Below are 22,789 nucleotides of genomic sequence, written 5' to 3' on the forward strand. Positions count from 1 at the left end.
CGGCTGCGCCAACGGGCCACGAGGAGCCTGATGAACCTCCAGAAGGACACGTGCAGCGTCCCGCAGCTGAGGAGGAGGAGGAGGAGGAAGCCCTTGGAGCAGCCCTGCCCGCGCTCAGCACGAGCTGCCACGCTGCTCAGGGGCTGGAGCACCAGCTGCGAGGCCAGGCCGAGGCACCAGGGCCTGCGCCCTGCAGGACACACGATGGCTTCGGGGGCAGCACAGCCGCCCGCGGGCAGGCCAGCGAGGAGAAGGAGCCAGGCCCTCCCCGGGGCCGGGAGGCGAGAGGCGATGGGTGGGAAGCGGAGGGTGCCGACCCGACCGACGGCTGGGACAGGCCCCGTGCCCAGGCTCTGCCCGCGCAGGCGGCACCGGCCGGGGGGGAGCAAAGCAGAAGGGAAAGGGGCTGCTCGGGGGGTGCGCAGCGGGACACCCGCCCCGGGCCCAGCCGCCCCGCAGCGCCGGGGTCCCCGGCCGTGTCCCCCCCCCGCCGTCGGGCCCGGCCGCTGCCGCCCTCGCCGGGCGGGCCAGCGCCGGCAGCCTTCGCGCCCCGGCGAAGTTCGTCCCGCCGCGCCCGCCGTAGCTCCCGAGCGGTGCCGGGAAGCGGCGGCGCGGCGCCTGCCGGGCCATGTAGTGCTGGCGGCCGGGCCGGTGCGTTGGCGCCGCCCGGGAACTCCAGCCGGCGGCGGCCGCTGCCCGCCCGCGAGCATGGCGGCTCCCTTGGTGCTGGTGGTGCTGGTGGCCGTGACGGTCCGGGCCGTGCTCTACCGCTCCAGCCTCGCCGCCTTCATCTCCGAGCGGGTCGAGGTGGCGTCCCCGTTAAACGCCTGGAAGCGAGGTGAGGCCCGGCGGGCCCGGCCCGCGGCACCGCTCCCCGGCGCGACTGAATGGGCCGAGGCCCGCCGTGGGGCGGCCGCCCGGGGCTGGGGACGCCCGGGGCCGGCAGCGCGGCTGCAGGCGGGCAGGGCCTGTCCCGCGCTCGGCGCCAGGCCGGGGCACGGCCCCGCGGGCAGGGCCGGGCTGGAGTCCCGGGGCTGGGGACGGGCCGCTCCTCTCCCGGGCCCGACGAAAAGCTGCACGAAACGGTCCGCGGCGGTTGTCCCCGAGGAGAGAGCGAGGGCTCGGCAGCTGCGAGGGGACGGGAGGGGCGCGGGGCCGAGGGCAGGCGTGGTGGTCACGGACGGATGGTGTCAGGCTGGCCGCAGAAGGGCAGGATGCCCCGGTCTGGCCCGGAACATGCAGTCCCAGCAGCCGTGGTTGAGTCGCTTTCATTACGCTGTAACGACACAAGCACTGTTCCGTGGTGTGAACACGACCGCGTGGTTCCCAGTTCGTGCAGAGCTACTCACCGTTTCATTTTCCTTGTACAGTTTGTGGCCCCACACCTTGTTACCAACGTGATTCAAATTCTCTTCTGAAGACCGAGGTGCAGATTAATCAAGGCTTTTCGGTGGCATTCATCTCTGTAGCATCTGAGCCCATTAGGAACCTTAATTTATTTTAAAGACAGCCTTTTGGGAAAAATAATATCCAGTTATTATGCAGGTAAAATTATTTGCAGTTTTGGGGTGGAAAACAGTGGCCCAGAGTAATAAAGATCAAAAGCATGAATGCATTTGATGACCTGAGGCCTCTGCTCCAGTGTGCAGCACTTCACACGTTGTAGTTTCAAAATACAGCTCCCAAGAATTCCCTTGCAGCAATGGATACTTTCTAAATCTTACCTTAGAGCATGGAGGTAGGCATCTAGATAGTAAGGAGCACAGTTAGGATCACCTTGAAAAGTCTGGGCTGTCATCATGTGAGAACTTCGTGGCAGAGACAGAATCGACTTCTGCAGCATACCCCTGAACTGAGAACCTCTTGTTGCTTCTTGCAGTCTCCTGCCTCATTTACTTCTCAAAAAACGGACCCATTTCCTATAGCTTCTTTCACTGCATATGCTGCTCAATCCCCAGGGAACCTTTGTGCTCAGTGAGGTGGAGATCCTCTGGAAAAATGTGTATACATTGCAGTGCAAGCTGTAATTACATGATTGCAAAGGATCTGAATTAAGGCTGCAAAATGTCAGGAAGTTTCTACAATGGATAAAACTTTTAGCTTTGCCTGGTAATGTGTATTCATTTCTGCTCTTTTATTGTGGTTTTGGACCTTTCAGGTCCCTCTACTTAGGCAAAATAGTTCAAATTCTGTATTATGTGATGATTTGTCCTCCTAGAATTAAGTATTTCTTCAGCATAGATATCATGTATCGCATAATAGGTGACTTAAAATCAGTAAGTATATAGCTAAGTAGAAAACATTTCAGCTGTAAAGTTTTTCGCTGAAACAAATAAATAGACTACAACTGACCATTCAGTACTAAAGAAATTTGCATGGCAGAAGTTAGGAAGCAATCCATTCTATCTGGTTGTTGGCCTTGTGAGATTTTGTGTCACCCATTCAGATGGCGATTCAGTGTTTCTCTTCCCACATTACAGGATTCTAATGCCGGTGTTTTCTGTGTTTCAGTGGTTGAAGGATTAGCTCTGCTGGATTTAGGTGTCTCGCCATATTCTGGAGCTATTTTTCATGAGGTTGGTATGCATGCTTCATTTTATTTAAGTGGCACGTTTCTTTGTCTTACTGTTCACAGACTGGCAAAGGCTGGGGACCTGTCTTGTCCCAGAGACTTCAGAGAACTTGCAGTCATGTAGTTGCCTGTGCAACAGTTGTGTATGTGGTGACTAGCACAATGAGCAAACACAGTTCATCACAGAATAACTTGTTGCTGTGCAGATGATAGACGTAGTAATATTTGTTACTGCATAAGGAGAGTCTGAAATAAGGGAAATCTGTAATAAGTAAAATACTCTGTTCACATCCAGATGTTTCTGTCAGCAGAAGCCAGAGCAGGGAGGGACAGTGTCATTGTGAGTCTGAACATAATTTTACTGGATAGCAGCATCTTCAGTTCCTGCATTTGCAGAAATAGTAACATTAGCACAAGCATGCAGTACGTTTACTCCTCATTTTGAAAACACCTCCTTCCTCCAGCCTTAAGCACCTGTGGGGGTTTGTGCCCTCGAGTGGTCTTGTTGATAGGAAGGGACACTCATACATAGTGTCACCTGGGGGTGAGGCAGATACTTTGTATACCTCTGAAAACTTGTTTCTCTTCAATAAATTCTCCTTTAAACAGTTTTTTCCCAGACTGTGAATATTTTCCTATGCTTATTTATACCATCACATTATTTTAAAAGTATTTCAAAATAAGTATATTTTCTCACAGTGAAGACTGAATTTACACCATGTAAATATAGTGCTCCCAGATTAAGCTTTTCTGTCATGGGAATAATTCAGAAACATGCTCTTCCTCTGGAAGCAGGAGCAGGTCCTCTGGAAGGAGGAGCAGGTCCTGACCTGGAGCAGGTCATCTCGAGTGCCATTAAAAGTCATATAATGGACAACCAGGGGATCAGGCCCAGTCAGCATGGGTTTATGAAAGGCAGGTCCTGCCTGACAAACCTGATCTCCTTCTGCAACAGGGTGACCTGCTTATTGGATGAGGGAAAGGCTGTGGATGTTGTCTACCCTGACTTCAGTAAGGCCTTTGACACCGTTTCCCACAGCATTCTCCTGGCAAAACTGGCTGCTTGTGGCTTGGATGGGCACACGCTTTGCTGGGTAAAAAAATGGCTGATGGCCGGGCCCAAAGAGTTGTGGGGAACGGAGTTAAATCCAGTTGGTGGCCGGTCACGAGTGCTGTCCCCCAGGGCTCGGGTTTGGGGCCACTCCTGTTTAACATCTTTATTGATGATCTAGACGAGGGGATCGAGTGCACCCTCACTCAGTTTGCAGATGACACCAAGTTGGGTGGGAGTGTTGATCTGCTCGAGGGTAGGGAGGCTCTGCAGAGAGACCTGGCCAGGCTGGAGCGATGGGCTGAGGCCAACTGTATGAGCTTCACTAAGGGCAAATGCCGGGTGCTGCACTTGGGCCACAACAACCCCCAGCAGCGCTACAGGCTTGGGGAGGGGTGGCTGGAGAGCTGCCAGCCAGAGAGGGACCTGGGGGGGTTGATTGACAGCCGGCTGAACAGGAGGCAGCAGTGTGCCCAGGTGGCCAAGAAGGCCAATGGCATCCTGGCTTGTGTCAGCAATAGCGTGGCCAGCAGGGACAGGGAAGGGATCTGACCCCTGTGCTCAGCACTGGTGAGGCCGCCCCTCGATGAGTGGGTTCAGTTTTGGGCCCCTCACTCCAAAAAGGCCATTGAATGACTCGAGCGTGTCCAGAGAAGGGCAACGGAGCTGGTGCAGGGTCTGGAGCACAGGTCTGATGGGGAGCGGCTGAGGGACCTGGGGGGGTTTAGTCTGGAGAAGAGGAGGCTGAGGGGAGAACTCATCACCCTCTACAGCTACCTGAAAGGAGGGTGCAGAGAGGGGGGATGAGTCTCTTGACCCAAGGAACAAGCACCAGGCCAAGAGGGAATGGCCTCAAGCTGCGCCAGGGCAGGGTCAGACTGGCTCTTGGGAAGTATTTCTTTGCAGAAGGGGTTGTTGGGCGTTGGAATGGGCTGCCCAGGGCAGGGGGGGAGTCCCCATCCCTGGAGGGGTTGAAGAGTCGGGTTGACCCAGCGCTGAGGGATCTGGTGGGGTTGGGAACGGTCAGTGTGAGGTTCATGGTTGGACTGGAGGAGCTTCAGGGTCTTTTCCAACCTAGACAATTCTGTGATTCCTCTTACCCTAGAAGGAAAAAGCTGTGGGTGGGAGTAAGAGGATGATAGGACTGTAGTCCTACTGCTTATTGTTTTTAACATGCTTTTTTCTTTTTGCTTTATAAAAGACTCATCTAAACAAGAGGCTAAACAGTGAAACCATCTATGTAGTAAATACTTTCAGAAGTGTCTGTAAACAACCTGAAAAAATTATTTTCTAAGGCTGATCTTTATATGGTTTCTATTGTAACTCTACCACTATAGTAGTAGAATTGAAAAGTTGGAATAGAGTATAATTTTCAAAGTTGATGGTATCTTTTATAAAGTGTAATGAGAACTTTGCAAGGAGAAAGACTAGTAAGTGTGTTTTGATTAATCACTTTACTCTGAAGTAACAGCACTGTAGAAGAGGCTAAGGAAAATGAGCTTTTGTCGTCTCTCATAGTACTACTCCATTTTTCTCATCAAATTGCCAGTTGTTTTATCTGGACAGTGTTTGACATGGGTTTCCCTTCTGCTCTCTTTTAGACCCCACTGATAATATATCTCTTTCACTTCCTGATTGAATACGCAGAATTTGTGTTCATGGTAAGTGCTCTTGGAAAGCTCCTCTGGAAAGGTCCCATTCTGTGAAATGCTGAGTGTGACTTTCCTTTTACTCCTGCAAGAATTGGGGGTCTTCATCCTCCTTGTAGTGCAGATTCCTGCTGAGCTCACAGTTTAATTAGGAAGAGAGCTTTGCCTGTACAAACCCACATTGTTGTACATATTCCCTTTTTTGTGAGCTCTTGGTTAGGTAAGTATCCCCACAGAGGGATGGGAAGTTGGCATTTGCTTTCAAGTTTCAAAGGTTACTTCTTACAGGTCTGGGTATTTTGTCCCCCCAGCCTAATCCCGACTTTGCTGTGTTTCTCACTAAAACCCATTGCCAAAGCCCAGGCAGAGAGCACAAACGGGTTAGTCCTCCAAATGTCTCTTGTAAACTATTATCTGAGTTCTGCATAATTTAGAAGGACAGAAATCATACAGCTGGCTGCTCATGCCACCTGGTGGAGCCTCCCTCCGCAAATCCCTGCTGGGCAGGTCTCCGGCAGAGCTACAGCCCTTGTGCTGGTTGTGCAATGACTGTGCTGCTGCCTGGTACGCTGGGGACAGCTTAAGGCACTGTCATGCTGGGTTAATGGCCAGGTGGGCTTAGCCAGCTGGGCACTGCCCCAGTGTTGCCTGTGCTCTAATTAGACCACCGATCCCATTACCCTCGCACACTTCTTTCCATTAACAATTTCATTCCCCTTAATTCCCCATTCCCTTGTTTTGTAAATATTAATATCTTTGATACAGATCATGGCTTCAAGGTTAAGCAGTGGTGTGTGAGCACAGTGTACAAATCAGCAATCTAGTGTTTTTAAAGGTTGTTTTTTCTTCTTGTGAGCCATGTCAGACCAGAATCCTTATTCAGCATTTCAGTACTGCCCAATATCTTTTTCTCCATTTGTTTATTTTGCTTACAGCCAGTCTGTCTGTGCCTTGCTTTTTTAGATAACTGATGTGCTAACTGCTGTTGCCCTTTACTTGGCCATCCAGGACTTCAACAAAGTTGTGGTAAGCTGACTTGTTAGTGTTGCTGGTCCTCTTCTCCCAGCAAGTATAATTATCTTGTACCAAAGACAACACATGCCAGAGGATGCAGTATCAACCAGTCTGTGTTGCAGTAGATCTGATCACATCTGGATGATCAATAAACATGGGCACTTAATGTGGTAAACAACTGAGGTATTTTAAGTTTTGTTGTAGCTGTATTACAGTATGAAACAAGTTAGTGTCTGTAGCTACCACACTGCACTTGAATGATGATCACAGCAGTGTAGATACATTGATCTGAAAGGAGTATAAAGAATTTGAGAAATTTGTGAGAATGCAATAGCCAGTGAAATGCAGACAAGTCTAGGGTCACATACTCAAGAGATGTGAGATTTTGGAACATGTACTGAAAACCCACCTTCAGTTGTGGCAGTTGTCAGCAGGCAGAATTTGATTACTGGACTATGGATTTGGCAAGACTTGAGCACCCTTTGCTCCCCTCTGCTCCTGCTACAATCTTCTGTACATTTTGTAGCTAGAGCCTGGAATGTTTTAGCTTGAACAGGGTTTGTGTTTGCACACAGCGTGAGTTAATACACAGATTGGAAATGTGTAAAGGAAGGAATAAAACGTTTCAAGGATGCTGAGGTGACATAAATATTCTGGTGAGCAGGGTGAAAGTCTGACACCAGATATTACTTGTTCCTTTTGAATTATAAGTACATGTATTTGGAGGTGAGTGATTCCTCCCAGCTCTCTCTTATCAGTAGCTCAAAGGACTGCAGATGTGTAAAAACCTGCATGTGAGTTACTTTGCTCGTTGAGAATTTATTGCCAGGATCTCTCTCCTTCAGTCTCACCATGCCATAATTCAGTAGGTTCATAATTCACACTTCTCTTTTGTTTCCATAGAGAGCATCATAGAACAAGATAGATTAAAGAGAGAGATTTTGGGTCCCTAAAGGAGATTTGACATAGAGGTATTCTGTCTTCAAAATAACAAAGACTGCATACTTCTGTGACTTGGTTTCTCAGGGGCTTGTATGTTGAACAATGAATTTATAAAGTCAGCTTTTCACTGGAGATCCAGACAGGCTTTAGGAAGATTGGAAGTATTAAACTCTAGTGTGGTGAATTCACTGGCAGCTGTGTCAAGAGCTAAACACTGGGAATTAAGGAAGTTCAAATAAGTAGAGATTATCTGCTTTCTTCTGACTTCGACTTCAGTTGTTAAGTATTTAGGAAAAGAGAGTGGGGGTTTTCTTCTGTTTGTACAACACCTCACATGAGTTTTGCCTCATGTCTGGGGCTCATATATGTCTTACAGTAACGGAAATCCTGAGTAATAAGAAATAATGACTTTCCTCATCTGACAGTCTTTGGTCATTCTCCCTTGTTCAGTTCAAAAAGCAAAAGTTCCTAATAGAACTGGATAAATATGCACCAGATGTGGCTGAACTCATCCAGACACCCATGGAAATGCACTACATCCCCCTCAAGGTAGCACTATTGTAAGTATTGCTTCTTGTAGGCTGCAGTACGCTGCTTTGGTTCCTCAGCTCCCTCTGGGTTTTATTTGTCTGATTTGGGGCTTCAATGTTTGTTGAAGGTTGGGGGTTTTTTCCCCCAGAAATTCTGAATTTCCTGTTATACATAAAAATCCCCCCAGCCCTGAATACTCAGTTTGAAAGTAAAAAACAGATACTTTTCCAAATGTCTGTTGCCAACAAGTACATTCACTCAGGCCCTCTAAGGCTCAACAGCATAAGGTCATTAATTTGGTAGCAAGAATGTACCTGCACAGATCCCATTCTCATTTATTTGCCTGTATGCTAATGTTATCAAAATTGATTCTATGCCTCCCAAATGTCTCAGGCATCTTTTCAGAAAAGTTAGGAGAATTTTTGAGCAGTTGGACAAAATGTTTGCTGAATATCACAACTTGAATATCCCGGCATTGCTTATAACAATTCAGATATTTTGTCATCTTAATAATGCTGTGTCTTGGTGTTCCTCTGTGTACTAAACATTTTTTTTATTTTAGCAAGCTTCAACTAAAACAAATAATATGCAAGCAAGGTACTTTATTTTTTTCGTTGAGTTTTTTTTCATTGACATATATACATTACAATCTTAATTATTCTGTGTCAGAGAGAGATTAGTTGTTATTTTTTCTTATTTTTGTATGAATTTTGTAAAATGGTAAATTCCCCAGGGCGAGAAAGGTAGAGTGGGTAAATTGCAGACTGTTTTGTATTTAACATTGTTGCACATTACCACAGCAAAGTTGGCTTAAATTGTACCTATCCTGCTGTAGGCTGTCTCTCTGGAAACACAGAAAAAGGCAGACTGGACTCAGAGAAGTAGGAAAAATGTGAAGAGATAACTAGGAAATCATCAGCCCTGTCTGCTCACTCTGATGATTGATCTAGTTATTAATGAGGTTGATCGATACATTATCTTGCTTACTGTATTGGTAATCCTTCCAAACATTTTTCTGTCCTTTGAACCTAATTAAATGAGATTCTTGTAATTCTCATTTCCAAAAGGAGCTGGCATCCTTAGTAATAAAGTGTGGCTGTATTCTGGAAGGTAAAGGTGTTCAGAGTTTGCTGTCTTTCCACAATTCCAATTAAAATATGCAAGATTTTCATATTTTCATAACTGGAAGATTTTGTGCTCAGATCCTGCCATAGAGAACATAAATGATTGCTCTGCCATAGCAGGAGTGTGCAGGTGCAATTGTGTTGGGGGAAACTCTGCTAATGTCTCAGGATTTGTTTCCATCTTGCTGTCTTCTCGGTTTTATTACTTCTTCAGAGCCAGTAGATGTGAGTAGCAGAAAGAGTTTACTTTGGACCCCATAATCCTAGGCCTGACTGAATAAATGCACAGTGTTTCTGCAAAGCAAGAAACTGTTTTGGTACTAATTTTCTAGGATAGAACTTTCATTTTAGACGTTTTCCAAACTGTCTCCTTTTCTCCCATGTGCTCCCTGTGGACACTGTGTCCCAGGCTACAATCCAAAGATCTGTTTTTTGCTCCAGACTGAGAACTGAGTTAATTTGATGATGAGAGGATCCCACCAAATGTAAATAAACAAAAAGAAATGGGAAAGTGCATCTGTTTTTTCCTTTGAACATCTCTTTAATTAGATGCTATGTCTTTCAAATGTAACTTTCTTTTTCAGCTATCTGTTAAACCCATACACTGTGATGTCTTGTGTGGCAAAGTCCACCTGCGCCATCAACAACACTGTCATTGCATTCTTCATTTTAGCTACAATAAAAGGTAATAAATGAAGAAAAAATGGTACTTTATGAATTTGTAGAAAGATTAGAAAAGTGGCAGAAATTAAATCAAGGTGGAACTTTGCAGATATGATTACTACAAAGATCTCTGTGAAACACAGCAGAAATGGGACTGGAGCAAAGTTCTACTTGAAATGACGAGATCAAGAGACTTTATAGTCAAGTCAAAACTTACTTTCACCTCAGTGTACCTAGAAGTTTTATCTCTAAAAATTGACTCCTTTTCCTGGATGACTTCAAGTAGTTTTCTGTTTATGAAAATGCATGTCTCTGTGTAGGAGGACATTATGCTCTGCTGCTCTTTATTTTTGTACATGAATATGCACTTAAAGTGTTGTAGGCAATTTATTTTCAAAGTGTGTCTTTGAACTTTTATTCAAAAGCAAGCAGTTGCCTGCAGCTATTATTTGGATTTCATTCACAGTTGTAAGTTTGGTTTGAAATTGGCTAATTGAGCTTTGGGGAAGCAGAAACAGTAACCAAAGACTCATACTGGCACAGTTGAACGGATTATGACAGAATAGCTGTTTCATTCATTTTGTGTATAATACCAGGTTTCTGTTTCTTTTATGACTCCCCAGTACTAAAGTCTTTTAGCATGTGTGATTTGTACTAGTCACATAAGTTTTCAGAGTTCTCTGCTGCATCAGAGGAAAGGTCAGTCTGATCTCTTGTCTCCAGCGGTGCCCAGACCCAGACATCACAAAGAAAGCTGATGTAGATTGGTTTTGTTAGTGTTTCCAAAATAAAGTTTTCCTCCAATTACCAACTAATCGAGGCAGGAGGGGTTTTGGTTTAAAAGCAAACGTGTGGGCTCCATTTAGTTAAACTGTCCAGTCATAGACAAAACTGTAGTGGCTGTCCCCTGTGTTTTCTCCCCCATTGGGAGTGTGGCAGCCTCTAGTTTTAAAGTGGGCAAAGAGAGGATATCAGGTTATGACTATGATTTCTGGGCACCAATTATTTAGATCTGTGCAGAATGGAACACTCGATAAAATAGAGGATAGGGAGGTTTCTGTCTAGGAGAGTGTAGTTGAAGAATGGAGAAGGTTCATCACCTGGTGACCCTGTATTTTCCTCTTTCAAAAGGTGGAAGCAGAGAGAAGTTTACTGAGTGATGTCAGTAGGCTGACAGTGCAATGCACTGAGTCAGGATTCTTGCTGTCTGAGCTGTATTTTTATAGATGACTTCCATCAAGCGACGTAAGACAAAGCTGTAACCAGGCTACTGCACTGGGTGCTTGTATTTTTATTGTTTAACCTGGGACCTCTTGGACTTGATTTCTGATGTTGGTAGTTGGGCAATGTGAGTAGTCAGCGCTTAGCTCAACCTGAGACACCTCAGATAAATGCCTTCTTCAGCATAGGCATTCATATTTTTAAGACCACTTGAAAAAACTGTGCTAATCCTTTCTCTGCCTCGGTTTTGGTATCTGTAATGTAGGGCTAATGCCACTTCATTCCTTTAGCTGCAGACTTTCACTTGCTCTCTTTCACAAAGCTTTGCTGAGGGCCCTGACACATTCTGGTGACGAGGTTATCCAGCATGCTCAGTATAACAGTTGTTTCACGTGGATATGACTTAAGTGACTGCATTCCCATGCATAAACAGCAGTCTGTACATAGACTGAATTACACGAATCTCTTCCTGTGTGTGAACGATAGGAGATATAAACCAGTCAGCGATTCTTCCTTGTGAGAGAATCACCTTGGTATGAGTCATTCTCTATTCAAAATGTAGTTAAGAAAAGGACACTCCAGGACACATTCTGCTAAAAACACCTTTAGGTGGTGTTTGGATATTTGTAAAGCCCCTGCAGAGGGTTATGTGTTTTTTCCCATTTGGACTTCCTGTCTGTAAGAATGTTTATATTAAATGTTCCTTACAAATGAACATTTCTTTTTTCTCTTTGCAGGTAGTGCCTTCCTCAGTGCTGTGTTCCTGGCCTTAGCAACATACCAGTCACTCTACCCTCTCACACTGTTTGCTCCAGCACTCCTTTACCTTCTACAGGTATATGATTTCTAACTGTTGGTACCTGTCATCTGTGCAGAGACAGTCCTTAGCTATCGAGAGGGGAGTTGGGCAAGTCCTGAGTTTCAGAAAAAGTGACTCTCCTCAAGCCATGGAAAGTTTGAAGCCTTAATGGGGATGCCCGTGTGTAGAAAGTCATCTACAGAACTGGCTGATGTTTAGGTTGCCTGAAGTAAGTGCTGTTCTTCGTGTTGTGTGAATAGCAATGAGGATTTTAAACCTGGAGAATTTCCTTTGCACTGACGTGGATCAGTGAGCTGTGTTTGAATGAGGAGCTGTATGTCTGAATCACTCAAACTTGGAAAAGCTGATTTGGAGTTTAACGGCAAAAGGCATGTGCTTGTGTAAGTGGCTGGTTGCCCTTGGCCTTCTTCCCTCCACATTAACAAGACCCCTGAATGCCAGCAGGGCTGACCTTGATCGTTCATGGGTACACAGTGCCTCAACAGATGGACACTGCTCCGGGCAGAACTAGCCCAGCAGTAGGCTGGTAGGCACAGCTGCAGGCAGGGGTAGGGTTGAAAGCTGAGCAGCTCTTTCCAGTGAGTGGATTCATCCCTGGTTCGCCTGCACACTTCGCACTGGTCCCTCTCTTAGCTCTTGTGCTGATGCTGTAAACAGTGACTTAACTGAGAGTCCAAATTATAATACACTTAATGAAAATTGATCATTTGCTAGTCTTACTCTGATATGGGAGCAAGGTGAGGCTGTGACCACTAGCAGAGGACTCTTACCCCAATTCACAGATCACTTGGTGATCGTTTTCATTATTTTGCCATTCTGAAAGTCCTGCTGTTGGGTGTTGCACTAGACTTTCTTGGTTGCTTCTGTCCTGTCTCCCTCATGATTTCTATAGCTAATCTTTCGTTCATTACAACCTATTCTCAAATCTCTGAGCTTCAAAAGAGAACAGAGAGTCAGTTCTAGTCCATTTTCCTTCCCTGACTCTCTGACATGAATGTCTCTTACTTTTTTTTCAGAAATTTTATTATTGCTACTCTTTGCAAGACAAGAACTTCTACAGACTCGGTGTTGCTTTTTCAGTTTGATAATTTTTAGGAGCATTTACTTCACATACTTTATATTTTGGTCTCATTTGTTCTCTTTTAACTTTTGTCAAAGTAAAGTGACATCAAGTACAAGCATTGCATCCACAAGCAACAACAAGTGCTTTGATATGTGAATGCCTAATTTGCAACTTGTATGGGGGATCGTGCTAGTGTGTGTTCTTTTATCCAGATTTGTAAATGAACTTTTCTGCATTCTTTGTATAGAATTAAATAGCTTTTCTCCAGCAGTTTCCAATCTGTCCTGCCAAAAATCCTTGGTAAACTTGCTTACATTGTTCCAGCAAGTAGCATTAAGCACGCTATGAGAAAACAGAGCATGCTTTACACAGAGCCCCCATCAGTTAGAGCTGGCTCTCTGTTCATCTCCTGCCAATGTAAACCCTAGCACCAAATGGAAAAGCTACATCATTGACTTGGAGCTGCAGAACTCTGAGCAATTCCCAAAGGTGTTTGCCCCTGTGTGTGTATTTGTCTTTACAAATGCAGTCAGGGGACCTCTTGGAGTGAGATACCCATATGTCATGTTATGTGACCAGGGCATGTGGCAGTGGCAGGACAGCAGCAGGTGTCTTTGTCTGAGGAGGCAGCCTTTTAGGGGGGCTCCTTTGTGCTTAGGAACCCACTGGATGTCCTCTTTCCCTGATTTCAGCAGAGCATGAGTGCCAGGCCATGTGGTGGAGACCTGGCATCACAGAGTGGCGGGTCACGGAGCAGGGCTCTGGGTGACTCAGCCGATGTGGGTGCACGCAGTAGAAGGCAGGCAGCAGTACAGTAGTGCAGACATCTAAGATACAAGTGTAGCTGTGAGGACGTATGTGTAAATCTTACACTGAGTACATGAGATGACTCACTGCAAGCAGAAATGACCAGCTTAGCTACTGTAGTTCTGGAAATATCTGCGATGTGTATTACTTAATTGGCCAGAGTGAAGAACATCAAGCAAATCCTGCTCGAGAGATGCTCTTTTCAGTGCCATAGTGCCAGTGTTTGCTTTCTTTCATCAATTTAAAATTATGTTCTGAACACTTAAGACTTTATTGGGGCTTTCCACTTGATGAGGGATATCTGCCTTCTTGTATTTCATTTTCAGCGTCAATTCATACCAATAAAACTGAAAAGTAAAAGCTTCTGGCTCTACACCATGCAGTATACAGCCCTGTATCTGTGCAGCCTGGTGGTCATCATCTGCCTCTCCTTCTTCCTCCTCAATTCCTGGGATTTTATCCCATCTGTTTACGGGTTTATGTAAGTATAAGGATTTTTACTGTTTTTTTCTGTCTAGCCACACCATGTTGTTTCTTGTGCATCACACACAGGCGCCCCACTCACTGTCCTAAGGAGCATGTGATCTGTGATTTTACTGGCAATGCAAGAAGAGAAATAGTGTGTGGAGGAGAGCAGGCATTAGCCAACTTCTGTTAATTAAGTCATTAGCCAACTTCTGTTAATTAAGTAACAGAAAGAATTAGAGAAGACAGGAGATGTTTTCCACTGAGTTGATTGGAAATGGATTTGATTGTTGATGTACCATGGCTGTGAAATTTTCATCTCTGGAGAAATGTCTGCTTGGGAACAGTTTAAATCCTTCAGGGGCATAGGGAAGGATTAGTCACTTTTCTCTTGAGGTTTTCACCCCTTTGGTTTCTCTTCCACAGATTTAAAATGTAGGTCCTCCATCCAGTAGCACACAATGGTTAATTAATGTAACAGAAGAAGGGCAGTGAAAAACAACCATTTAAAAATGTTACCTTGACTTTTCTTTTCAAATTTCAGCCTTTCCGTTCCAGATCTGACACCCAATATTGGCCTTTTCTGGTACTTCTTTGCAGAGATGTTTGAACACTTTAGTCTTTTCTTCATATGCGTGTTTCAAATCAATGTATTCTTCTACACCATTCCCTTGGCAATAAAGCTAAAGTAAGTATGTTTCCCTGCTAGTGTTTTTACTCTCAGTTGTCTGGTGGAAGCTTGTAAGGCTGGTGTCAGATGCCTGGATCTCTAAGCCTGAAAAAGATAGGTTTTTCAATAGGGCCTATCCTCCTCATTTCCCAAAGTTTCAATCTCTGTTCCTTTTGAGTGAGTTGGGCTCTGCTATGCAACAGATGTGTTACAGGCATCAAAAGAGAGAGCAGAAATGTAGGCTATAGGGGTGCCTGCTCCCTGCCAGCGTAACCCAGTGTAGTCAGAAAGCAAGAACTGTTGGCTGGAACTTCAGATTCTTTATTGTCAGAAAAAAGGTGAAAACTTGGGGACATTCTTAGCAGACTGCACTGATGTTACCCTTCTTTCTGATAAAAACACCCATTAACGTGCCTGGATTCTCAGTGAGCTTATCCTGTTGACTTGGAATGGATACAGATGCCGTGACATACCAGAGGGATAACTATGGGCTTCTGCAAATAACCTGCAGAGAGGAGGTGCTGATTGCTTTTCAGTGAATAAGACAGAGCCCAGATGACCAACTGTTTAAATGTATGTTGAGTTGAGGCACAAAGTTCCTGTGTGAGGGCAGTGAGCAGATGTGCACCCCCTTACACTGCTTCTCTGCAGAGCAGCTCCGTCTACCCCACCCAGCACTCAGAGGCTGGGGTACAGAGGGAACAGGGGTACAAGAGCCTCTTTGAGCCTATCCCATAGTACATTTGTGTCCTTGCTGATATTTTCCATTCTATGAATCTATTTATTTCCAGTTTCCAGAAGCCCTACTGCATCCTCTTATCCTTTGTGTCTTTTCCCTTCTATAGGGAACACCCTGTGTTCTTCATGTTTGTCCAGATCGCAATCATTTCTATCTTCAAGTCCTATCCCACCGTGGGAGACATTGCGCTGTACATGGCCTTCCTTCCAGTCTGGAGCCACCTTTACAGATGTAAGTTCTTTGTGTTTGATTATTGCTTATCTAGAATGGACAAGGGCCTGTCCAGTAATTGTCACCACTAAACCAAACTAGGCCCATGTCCACAGGCTGTTGTGGCCTCCTTGGGGTGGCTGGAAGGAGGCTTGATTTTTCTGGTGATACAGTCTCTAATGTGTCTTTAGGACTAGAGTTGAAATTGGTTGAGGGAGGGAAGTTTCACTTGTACCTTATCTTCCCCTTCTCTCCAAGCTGATCTGAAGATTATCTTTTTTGTAAGAACCTTTTACAGTCCTGCGCAAGGGATGTGACTTATTTAAAGTATATTGATTCTTCAAATGCTTCACTCCCATTTAAGGCTGTGTAATTTGAACACTGCTCCTGCACCTCGCAGTGGTTGGTTGTTTTGTATCTGCTTGTTTGCTTAGAGCAAAAGTAACTGAATTACTCCAAGCAGTTGTCCATTTTTTCTTAAATGCTTCATAAAGAACCTCTTTAGCTCTTTAAATTGCCAGAGAGCTTCCTGATGATTTTCAAACTCAGTCTCTAGAAACTGCTACACTAGGGAGATTTGGAAGTGCTGTGTTTTTCCTGGTGTTTCTTGCCTAAACCAACTGCATTGCCCAACCCTGCCAGGTTGTCTGGGCCTGTTACTGCAGTCTTCTCTGACCCAGGCCAAGTGTGTGGGCAGCTAGCCTGCCTGATGTCAGGAGACGTAATCAGGAGTCAAGAGATTTGGAGACCTATTAGTTTCTAGGCTATATTAGGCTCTATTAGTTTCAGACTAAAGAAAGCTAAGGCCAAAGCAGCTGTGATGAAACAGGTCAGGAAGCCCCAGGCTAGCCCTGAGCATGTTGCAGCCGTAGCAGGTGATGTACTTCTGAGAAACCCCGACTCAGCGTAGTTCAGCTGCGCGTTCCAAGCATCAGATAAGGGCACTGTGACCAGTGAGAGGGATAGTCATGTGTCACATGTTCCCACCCCACAGTGAGTGAACAGATGTACTGAACAGAAGTTTAAAAAGATAGGTGTGAACAGGTTTGGATGTGACAATGCTCTTGAAATGTCAGATAGCTCCCTTCAGCTGCAGAATGATTGGGAGTCTCAGTTACCTTCAGGGACATTGGCTGATCTATGGACAAGCACAGCCACACAAGAGCTGGGATGAATTATAATACTGCTGCCAAAGGACAGGCATGAATAGTTCACAGAAAACAAAATCTTTGCTGGCCTAGTAGTTCCTAACTCTTTTAGACAAAGTTGTGCTTGCTTTTTGTCCATCTGACACATACTCACACAGACTAATGGATTCTGGCCACACTTGTACCTCCCGAGGTCCTGTGTTTGTCAACACATTTGACCAATATGAGTTTCTTCCTTTTATGGTTCTTTCATTTCCGTACCACCTCCTGAGAAAGTATCTCTTTTCCTGTGGCCCACAGGTTCATTTTTTTCCTTTGTCGTCAGCTTGGCAAGGCTAGGGAATGGCAGACTCTGCTCTCTGAATCGTGGTGCTGATGGAAAGGCCCTTCTCCAAACTGCTAGTTACTGTAGTGTAGACACTAACAAGCCAAAGTCCTCCGAGGAAGAGTGTTTGGAAGCAGGACCTAGAAGGAAAGAGCTACACATGAGGATTTCACGCTCAAGCAAAAGCAGAAGTATTTATTTTAAAGGGAAATATAGTGGATTTCTTCTAAAATAAATTACTAATTAATTCTTACTAAGAAGTTAATTCTTATAAAGAGTTAACTCTGAATTCTTATAATAATTATAATTAGTTATTATAAAAAGAAATTATTGATTAATTCTTACAAAATTATTAAAGCAGACTGTGAAAGGTTATTGGAGGGAAGTATGCATTGGCAAGCACCTCTCCCCCACCCCACATACCCGAAATACCGTTGCTGGTTGCGTGAGCACCAATAAAGCATCATTTTAACAGCTTGGTTTTCTTTTGCAGTCCTCCGGAACATCTTCATCCTCTCGTGTGTGCTCGTTGTCTGCTCCCTCCTGTTCCCCGTTCTGTGGCATCTATGGATTTATGCAGGAAGTGCCAACTCGAATTTTTATTACGCCATCACGTTGACTTTCAACATAGGGCAGGTTCGTAGCGCGAGGCAAAGCGGGCTGCGCTTTGGGTGGGCACTGGGTCGGGTGTCCTGCCAGCAACAGTGAATTCTGCAGGATGTGTCTGGCTCTTTGCATCCTGTGTAGTCCTGCACAGCAGCCTCCTGCCTCTCCTAGCTCCAGCTGAACTCTGCCTAGTCGTTACCTTCTGGCACACTAATGGGAAAGAGTTCTTGTAGTATTTGAGCTGTAGCTTAACAATCCAGCCAGGCTGTAGTGCAGGGTTACACAGTCTGTGGCTTGATAGCAGAGAAAAGCATCTCGGTATGGCAGGACTAAGAGCACACGTGAATGGAGAAGGTGAGCTGAGGGGAAGTGGAAAAAAACATGGGGCAGCAGCAGCGGGGCCAGACAACAGCCAAATGAGAACTGCCCATACATGGGGATATGGCACCAATTTTTCTGAGCATTATACCTCACTGAAACGTGGCGTTACGGGCACGTGCAGGGTCCCAGTCATGCCAGGGCTTGCTCTCGAGGCCATTCTAGATACATGACTTTCACTAGCCGTAGGGAGAACAGAGCCTTGCACCCCTGGAGGGTGGGAGTCAATGTACACAGTTGTTACAACCTTTTCTAAGTCCTTCCTCTTCTCTGTGCTATTTCTTATGTGCCTAAGCTCTGGGACAGTTTCACATGTGGGTGAGCAGAATGTTCGTTTCGTGTTAAAGTTGCCTTTATTTTGAATGTGCCTCAGCCATTTATGTTTGTCTTCTAAAACTAGAAGAGCAGTTTTGCCAGGGGCTGAAAATCATCTCCTTGTACATCCCCCACCCCCTTGATAGATGGGGACAGACACCCATTCTGTACAAGCAGAGAGACTCCATGCAGTGTGGCATGAGGGAGTAGAGGTATACTACTGAGAAGGGCTTAAAGGAAATTGAGAGTGGTTCACTAGCTCTCTAACTACATGTCTTGCTATGGAATGAAAGGAATAGTAAAACTTTTATTAGAGGTGACAGGTGTGGATATTCTAAGAGGATTTTATTTTCTACCTGAGAAAGTCATAGCAGATCCTGCAAGGTCTTGTGCTATGTGTAAATGCAGACAAAGCAAAAATCTGCTTTCTGATTTCTGTGTGAGCAGAACTAGCCCTCATCCCTACTAACCTCAGCTCGCTCTTTTCCCATTAAGACATCTGCAGAGAAGTTCAGTTAAAAGTAAAATCAACCATATTGATACAGCATGTTAGTAGTCAGCCACAGTGTTCAGCAAAACAAGCGAACAGAGTAAGTGTGGATGTTTTCACTCTCCCTGGGCACATCTACCCTTTTCTCTCTGTTCTCCTTTGCAATTTGACCTCGGCAGTCTGCATCCCTGTTTCTCTTCCCCTCAGTCTCCACGCAGTCCTCCATATCCTCCCATCCTGCCACTGAACCTTCTCCGCAGCAGCTGTATTTAACAGTAACCCGGGCAGGCTCTGGCTGACGGCCTGACTCTCCTTCCCTCCGTCCCCTTAGCTCTGCAGCACTTCAGGTGAGGCCTTGTGCCAGAGCTGTGCATTAACGGGCGTCGGGACATTAGGACAATAACTCCGAGCTTGATCTAGCACTTTCCACTCTATGTGATGCTGTTTCCAGACAGAGGAGGTCAGCATTCCTGGGGAAGGGTTGCACTACAAGAGGCTAAATCACAAATGGCACTGCTGAGCCTGCGCTTAGAGCAGCTGGGCCTGCCCCCGCAGAGGCAGCTTGGCCAAGAAACCACTGAGACCCACTCTTGAGTTCTTGGTGCTTTTAGGCAGGGGAGCAGTCACACTGTGACGCCCCAGTGCAACCAAAGTGGGACTGAGGAGGGGAGAGGGACCTTGTGATTTCCACATCAGGTTTCCATGTTCACTGCAGTTTTCTGGAAGTCACTTCAGTTGTGATTTCACACTACAACGCGCCGGTGGCAATACCAGCCTAAGGTGTGCCCATCTGAGTAACACGGGACAGTGCCAGCGTCTCTGTGCGTGGCAGCATGCCCTGACCTGCATCAGGGGAAGGTGTGGGGGATAGCCAGCTCTGTTCACCACTTAAAGGGAGACAGTGTGCAAACGTACACACAGGGTTGGCTGCCCCACAGAGAGGGCAATGACAGCACAGGGGCAGGAAGGAGATGTAGAAGTGGTGGGGGTGGAAGAAGTGCTTTTATCTGGTGTTGCTCCCAGACATTGTACTCTGAAGCCACAGCCTTGACATTTCAGCTCTTCACACTTTAACCTGGTAAGTATTATTTTATTAAACTGCTAAAGCTTCTGTTTGCTAAGGCTGACCTGGGGAGCTGTGGTATTCCTTCTGCTTCTTACCTGTTGTGAGTAGAAACGGCTGTTGAAAAACAATCACAAGTGCTCGATAGCAATCAGCAGCAGGAGACTTTCAGCATCTGGGTTGAGCTGCGTGACAGTGCTTGCATGGAGGGAGTCCTGTGGGTGAGGCTGAGATGGTCTGTAAAACTGTGGCACAGATGGACCTGCCATTGTCATATATTTTGGCCAGTTGATGAACCTGCTGTCTCCTTAGTGGAGATGTCTGTGAGAACACACTGGTTGTGCAACAAATAGATTAGTTTGTCTCCCTTGGCTTAATACTGCAAGGCGGTGGGCAAGGAGTGTTCACAGGATCGGTGTCTCCTCTCGCAAAGTGTAATGAACAGCCTAAGAACTTCTTAAACCCCTTCAGGGTCTGTGACAGACACGTGTCCCTTTTTATTCCTTGTTCTGAAGCATCACTGATGTGTCTAAACATTTCACTTCTGCAGATCCTGCTCATCTCGGATTATTTCTATGCCTTCCTCCGGCGGGAGTACTACCTCACTCACGGACTCCATTTGACAAGGCAGGATGGGACAGAGGCCATGCTTGTTTTGAAATAAGGATTGTGCCCACCATTCCCTGGGACATGGACCACTCTAAGGAACATGCAAAGCTTGGGGTATGTGGGGTGGGTGGGGAAGGCTCCCTGAATAAGGTCTGACTTTGGGAATGATACCTACTGAAAGAAAGGGCTGAGATTCTTCTGGGAATACCCTCCTGAGCTGTGTGCTCAGTGCAGAGACTGTAAGAGCTACAAGTAGGAGCTGCAGTGCCTCCATTGGAGGATCTCCCTTCTTCCCTCAGCTGTGCTTTTCACTGCGACCTCAGCCATCAACTCTGGGCAGTCCAGCAGGAACTGGAGAGAGTGTCTGAGCTAAAACCAGGGCTGAATCTCTGGCCCAGAAAGAGCTCAGACCATAAACTACTATCACTGTTTCTTGGAGATACTTGCTTCTCCTGGAAATTTCCCCTTCACTGCTTTGACCAGAAATGCTCCTGCCTGGCACAAGGCAATCTCTGGGTACCTGGTGCCTAAGCTCTGGCTGCAGGTGCCATTTCTTGGTTCTCCTACTGTTGTGGGATGTGGAAAAATCACATGTGCTCAGGCGCAGTGGGTGCTTGTGAAACCAATGGCTGACCAAGGATGAACGGCCCGTTGGAAGGAGGACGGCTGGTGCTGCTGCCATAGGTAATAAATAATCTTGGCGCTCAGACACTAGTAAGGCCTGGAATTGGGGTGAAAGCAGGAGCAGAGTGGTACTGGGTAACCACTGTATCCCGTTGAAGCAACACAGACACTTTGATGTCAGGAGCTGCGCAGTGACATTACAGGGTCTCAGGAGAAGGAACACTGCTGTGGAGATCAACTCCTGCTACTCCTTGTTTCGGTAGGGTAGCAAAGCTGGGCAGGGCTTACACATACCGTTGTGATCGCTTGGGACGGCAGCCTGGGTGTGGAATGACCAAGCTGCCTGCCTGGCCCGGGGATGAGGAGGTGTCAAAATCTCCCCTTTAAGGCCCCAGACCAAATCCAGGAGGATGCTCAGCCACCACTGTGGCAGAGTTGTTGGGCTCCAGCTGTTCCACAGCTGCTTAACACTACGGGATGTGCGCTTCCCCGCGTTACCCTCTTGCAAGTAGTGATGGCGTCCTGTGGCTGTGCGTGGGGGGCTCTGCTGGAGCACAACCCCCTGGTTCCCCCGTGGCTCCCCTCTGTCTGTGCTCAGACCTGCTCACCCGGGGGCTGCTGCCGCTGCTGACCCCATGAATGTGACCCACTGGGGCAAATCCACCGGGCTGGCTTCCTGCTCTGCTGGTTGCCTGGTGGCCTGAGAAGTGGTAATTGCTGTGTGAAAGCCCTCCCACTGGTGTCGGGGCAGCAGGCAGCCAGCTTCCCCACCCATCCCAAGAGAAAGGCGAAGGGCTGGGAATGTGACAACATCGAAATCAAACTGCACCTGGGTACATAGCAACTGAGAGACCGATGTGCCCAGGCAGTTGTGGGAACAGCTCTTCGTTCCTTCTGGACAATTAAAACTTTTGCCTTACTGCACTGCTATTAGCGCTTTGGTGGGGGGTTGTTAATCCGAGCCCAGCTCAGCCCCCCCTGCTCGGCCGCTGTGGCTGGGCCAGGCCGTGCGGCAGCCCTGGGCCTCCAGGCAGGGGCAGGGCTGCTCTGGCTGCTGGCTGTGTGGCATGTCAAGGAGCATAATAAACTGTGCAAGTTTTGAACAACTCGTGTGCTCCAGGTTTGGGAGCGGGGTGAAGATGGGGGGGTGTCTAGAGCAAGTGGGACCTCTGGGAGGCACCAAGAGGCACATGGAGGGGTTGTGAGGGGACTTGAAAGCAAACACAGGGGTCAGGAGGGAAAACAAGTGGCTCTGGGGCACCCCAAAAGGCAAACAAGACGTCTCTGAGGCACGCTGAAACCCACTCCAGTTTTAGGAAGTGCCAGCTATGCACAGTTCAGCCCCACAGCAGTGTGGAAGAAAACTTATTAAGAGGGTGAATAGCTGGGGCTGTCTGGGTGTTCTCCATTTCACAGGCCCCCTCTTCCCACAGTGCAGAAAATAGTTCAGCCAGCAAGAGGGAGCTGATGCTGACAGGGGTGGCAGGACCGAGCCGGCTCCATCCTCTGTCTCCAGCAGCTGAATTTGCTCCTGTGACTGTGCCCAGGGCCCCACTCTGCCACCCACCAGCCCCTGTGCTGGCTCCATCCAGGTCTCTCGGGGAGCAGGTCCCGAAGTTGGACTCAAAAATTGGTCCTGAGAAGAGGTAACGGTGCGAGCACTGAGGAGTGGAGGAAGAGGAAGGGGCAG

General features: G+C 46.8%; 1 protein-coding gene across 2 annotated transcripts; it reads left to right on the forward strand.

Moving 5' to 3' along the window:
* The first annotated feature begins 625 nt into the window (after positions 1–625).
* On the forward strand, positions 626–22,205 carry PIGU (phosphatidylinositol glycan anchor biosynthesis class U). Of its 2 annotated transcripts, none has more exons than XM_074888249.1 (12): positions 626–838; positions 2,512–2,576; positions 5,225–5,284; positions 6,236–6,298; positions 7,679–7,788; positions 9,468–9,568; positions 11,505–11,602; positions 13,784–13,938; positions 14,467–14,610; positions 15,438–15,562; positions 17,508–17,650; positions 20,417–22,205. In XM_074888249.1, the coding sequence occupies exons 1-12, from the start codon at positions 709–711 to the stop codon at positions 20,528–20,530; spliced, it is 1,308 nt and encodes a 435-aa protein (XP_074744350.1). In that variant the 5' UTR covers positions 626–708; the 3' UTR covers positions 20,531–22,205. The 2 variants fall into 2 exon arrangements, with proteins under 2 accessions (XP_074744350.1, XP_074744351.1); XM_074888250.1 differs by lacking the exon at positions 626–838 and adding an exon at positions 1,087–1,545.
* Positions 22,206–22,789: the final 584 nt, after the last annotated feature.

The sequence above is a fragment of the Strix uralensis genome, chromosome 18, assembly GCF_047716275.1.
Source record: "Strix uralensis isolate ZFMK-TIS-50842 chromosome 18, bStrUra1, whole genome shotgun sequence".
In the NCBI taxonomy this organism is placed as follows: Eukaryota; Metazoa; Chordata; class Aves; order Strigiformes; family Strigidae; genus Strix; species Strix uralensis.

Coding starts and splice junctions, on each gene's coding strand:
- PIGU (XM_074888249.1), top strand. CDS start 709: ATGGCGGCTCCCTTGGTGCTGGTGGTGCTGGTGGCCGTGACGGTCCGG. Junction 2,577..5,224: donor CTGGAGCTATTTTTCATGAG/GTTGGTATGCAT, acceptor GCTCTCTTTTAG/ACCCCACTGATAATATATCT. Junction 13,939..14,466: donor CCATCTGTTTACGGGTTTAT/GTAAGTATAAGG, acceptor TTCAAATTTCAG/CCTTTCCGTTCCAGATCTGA.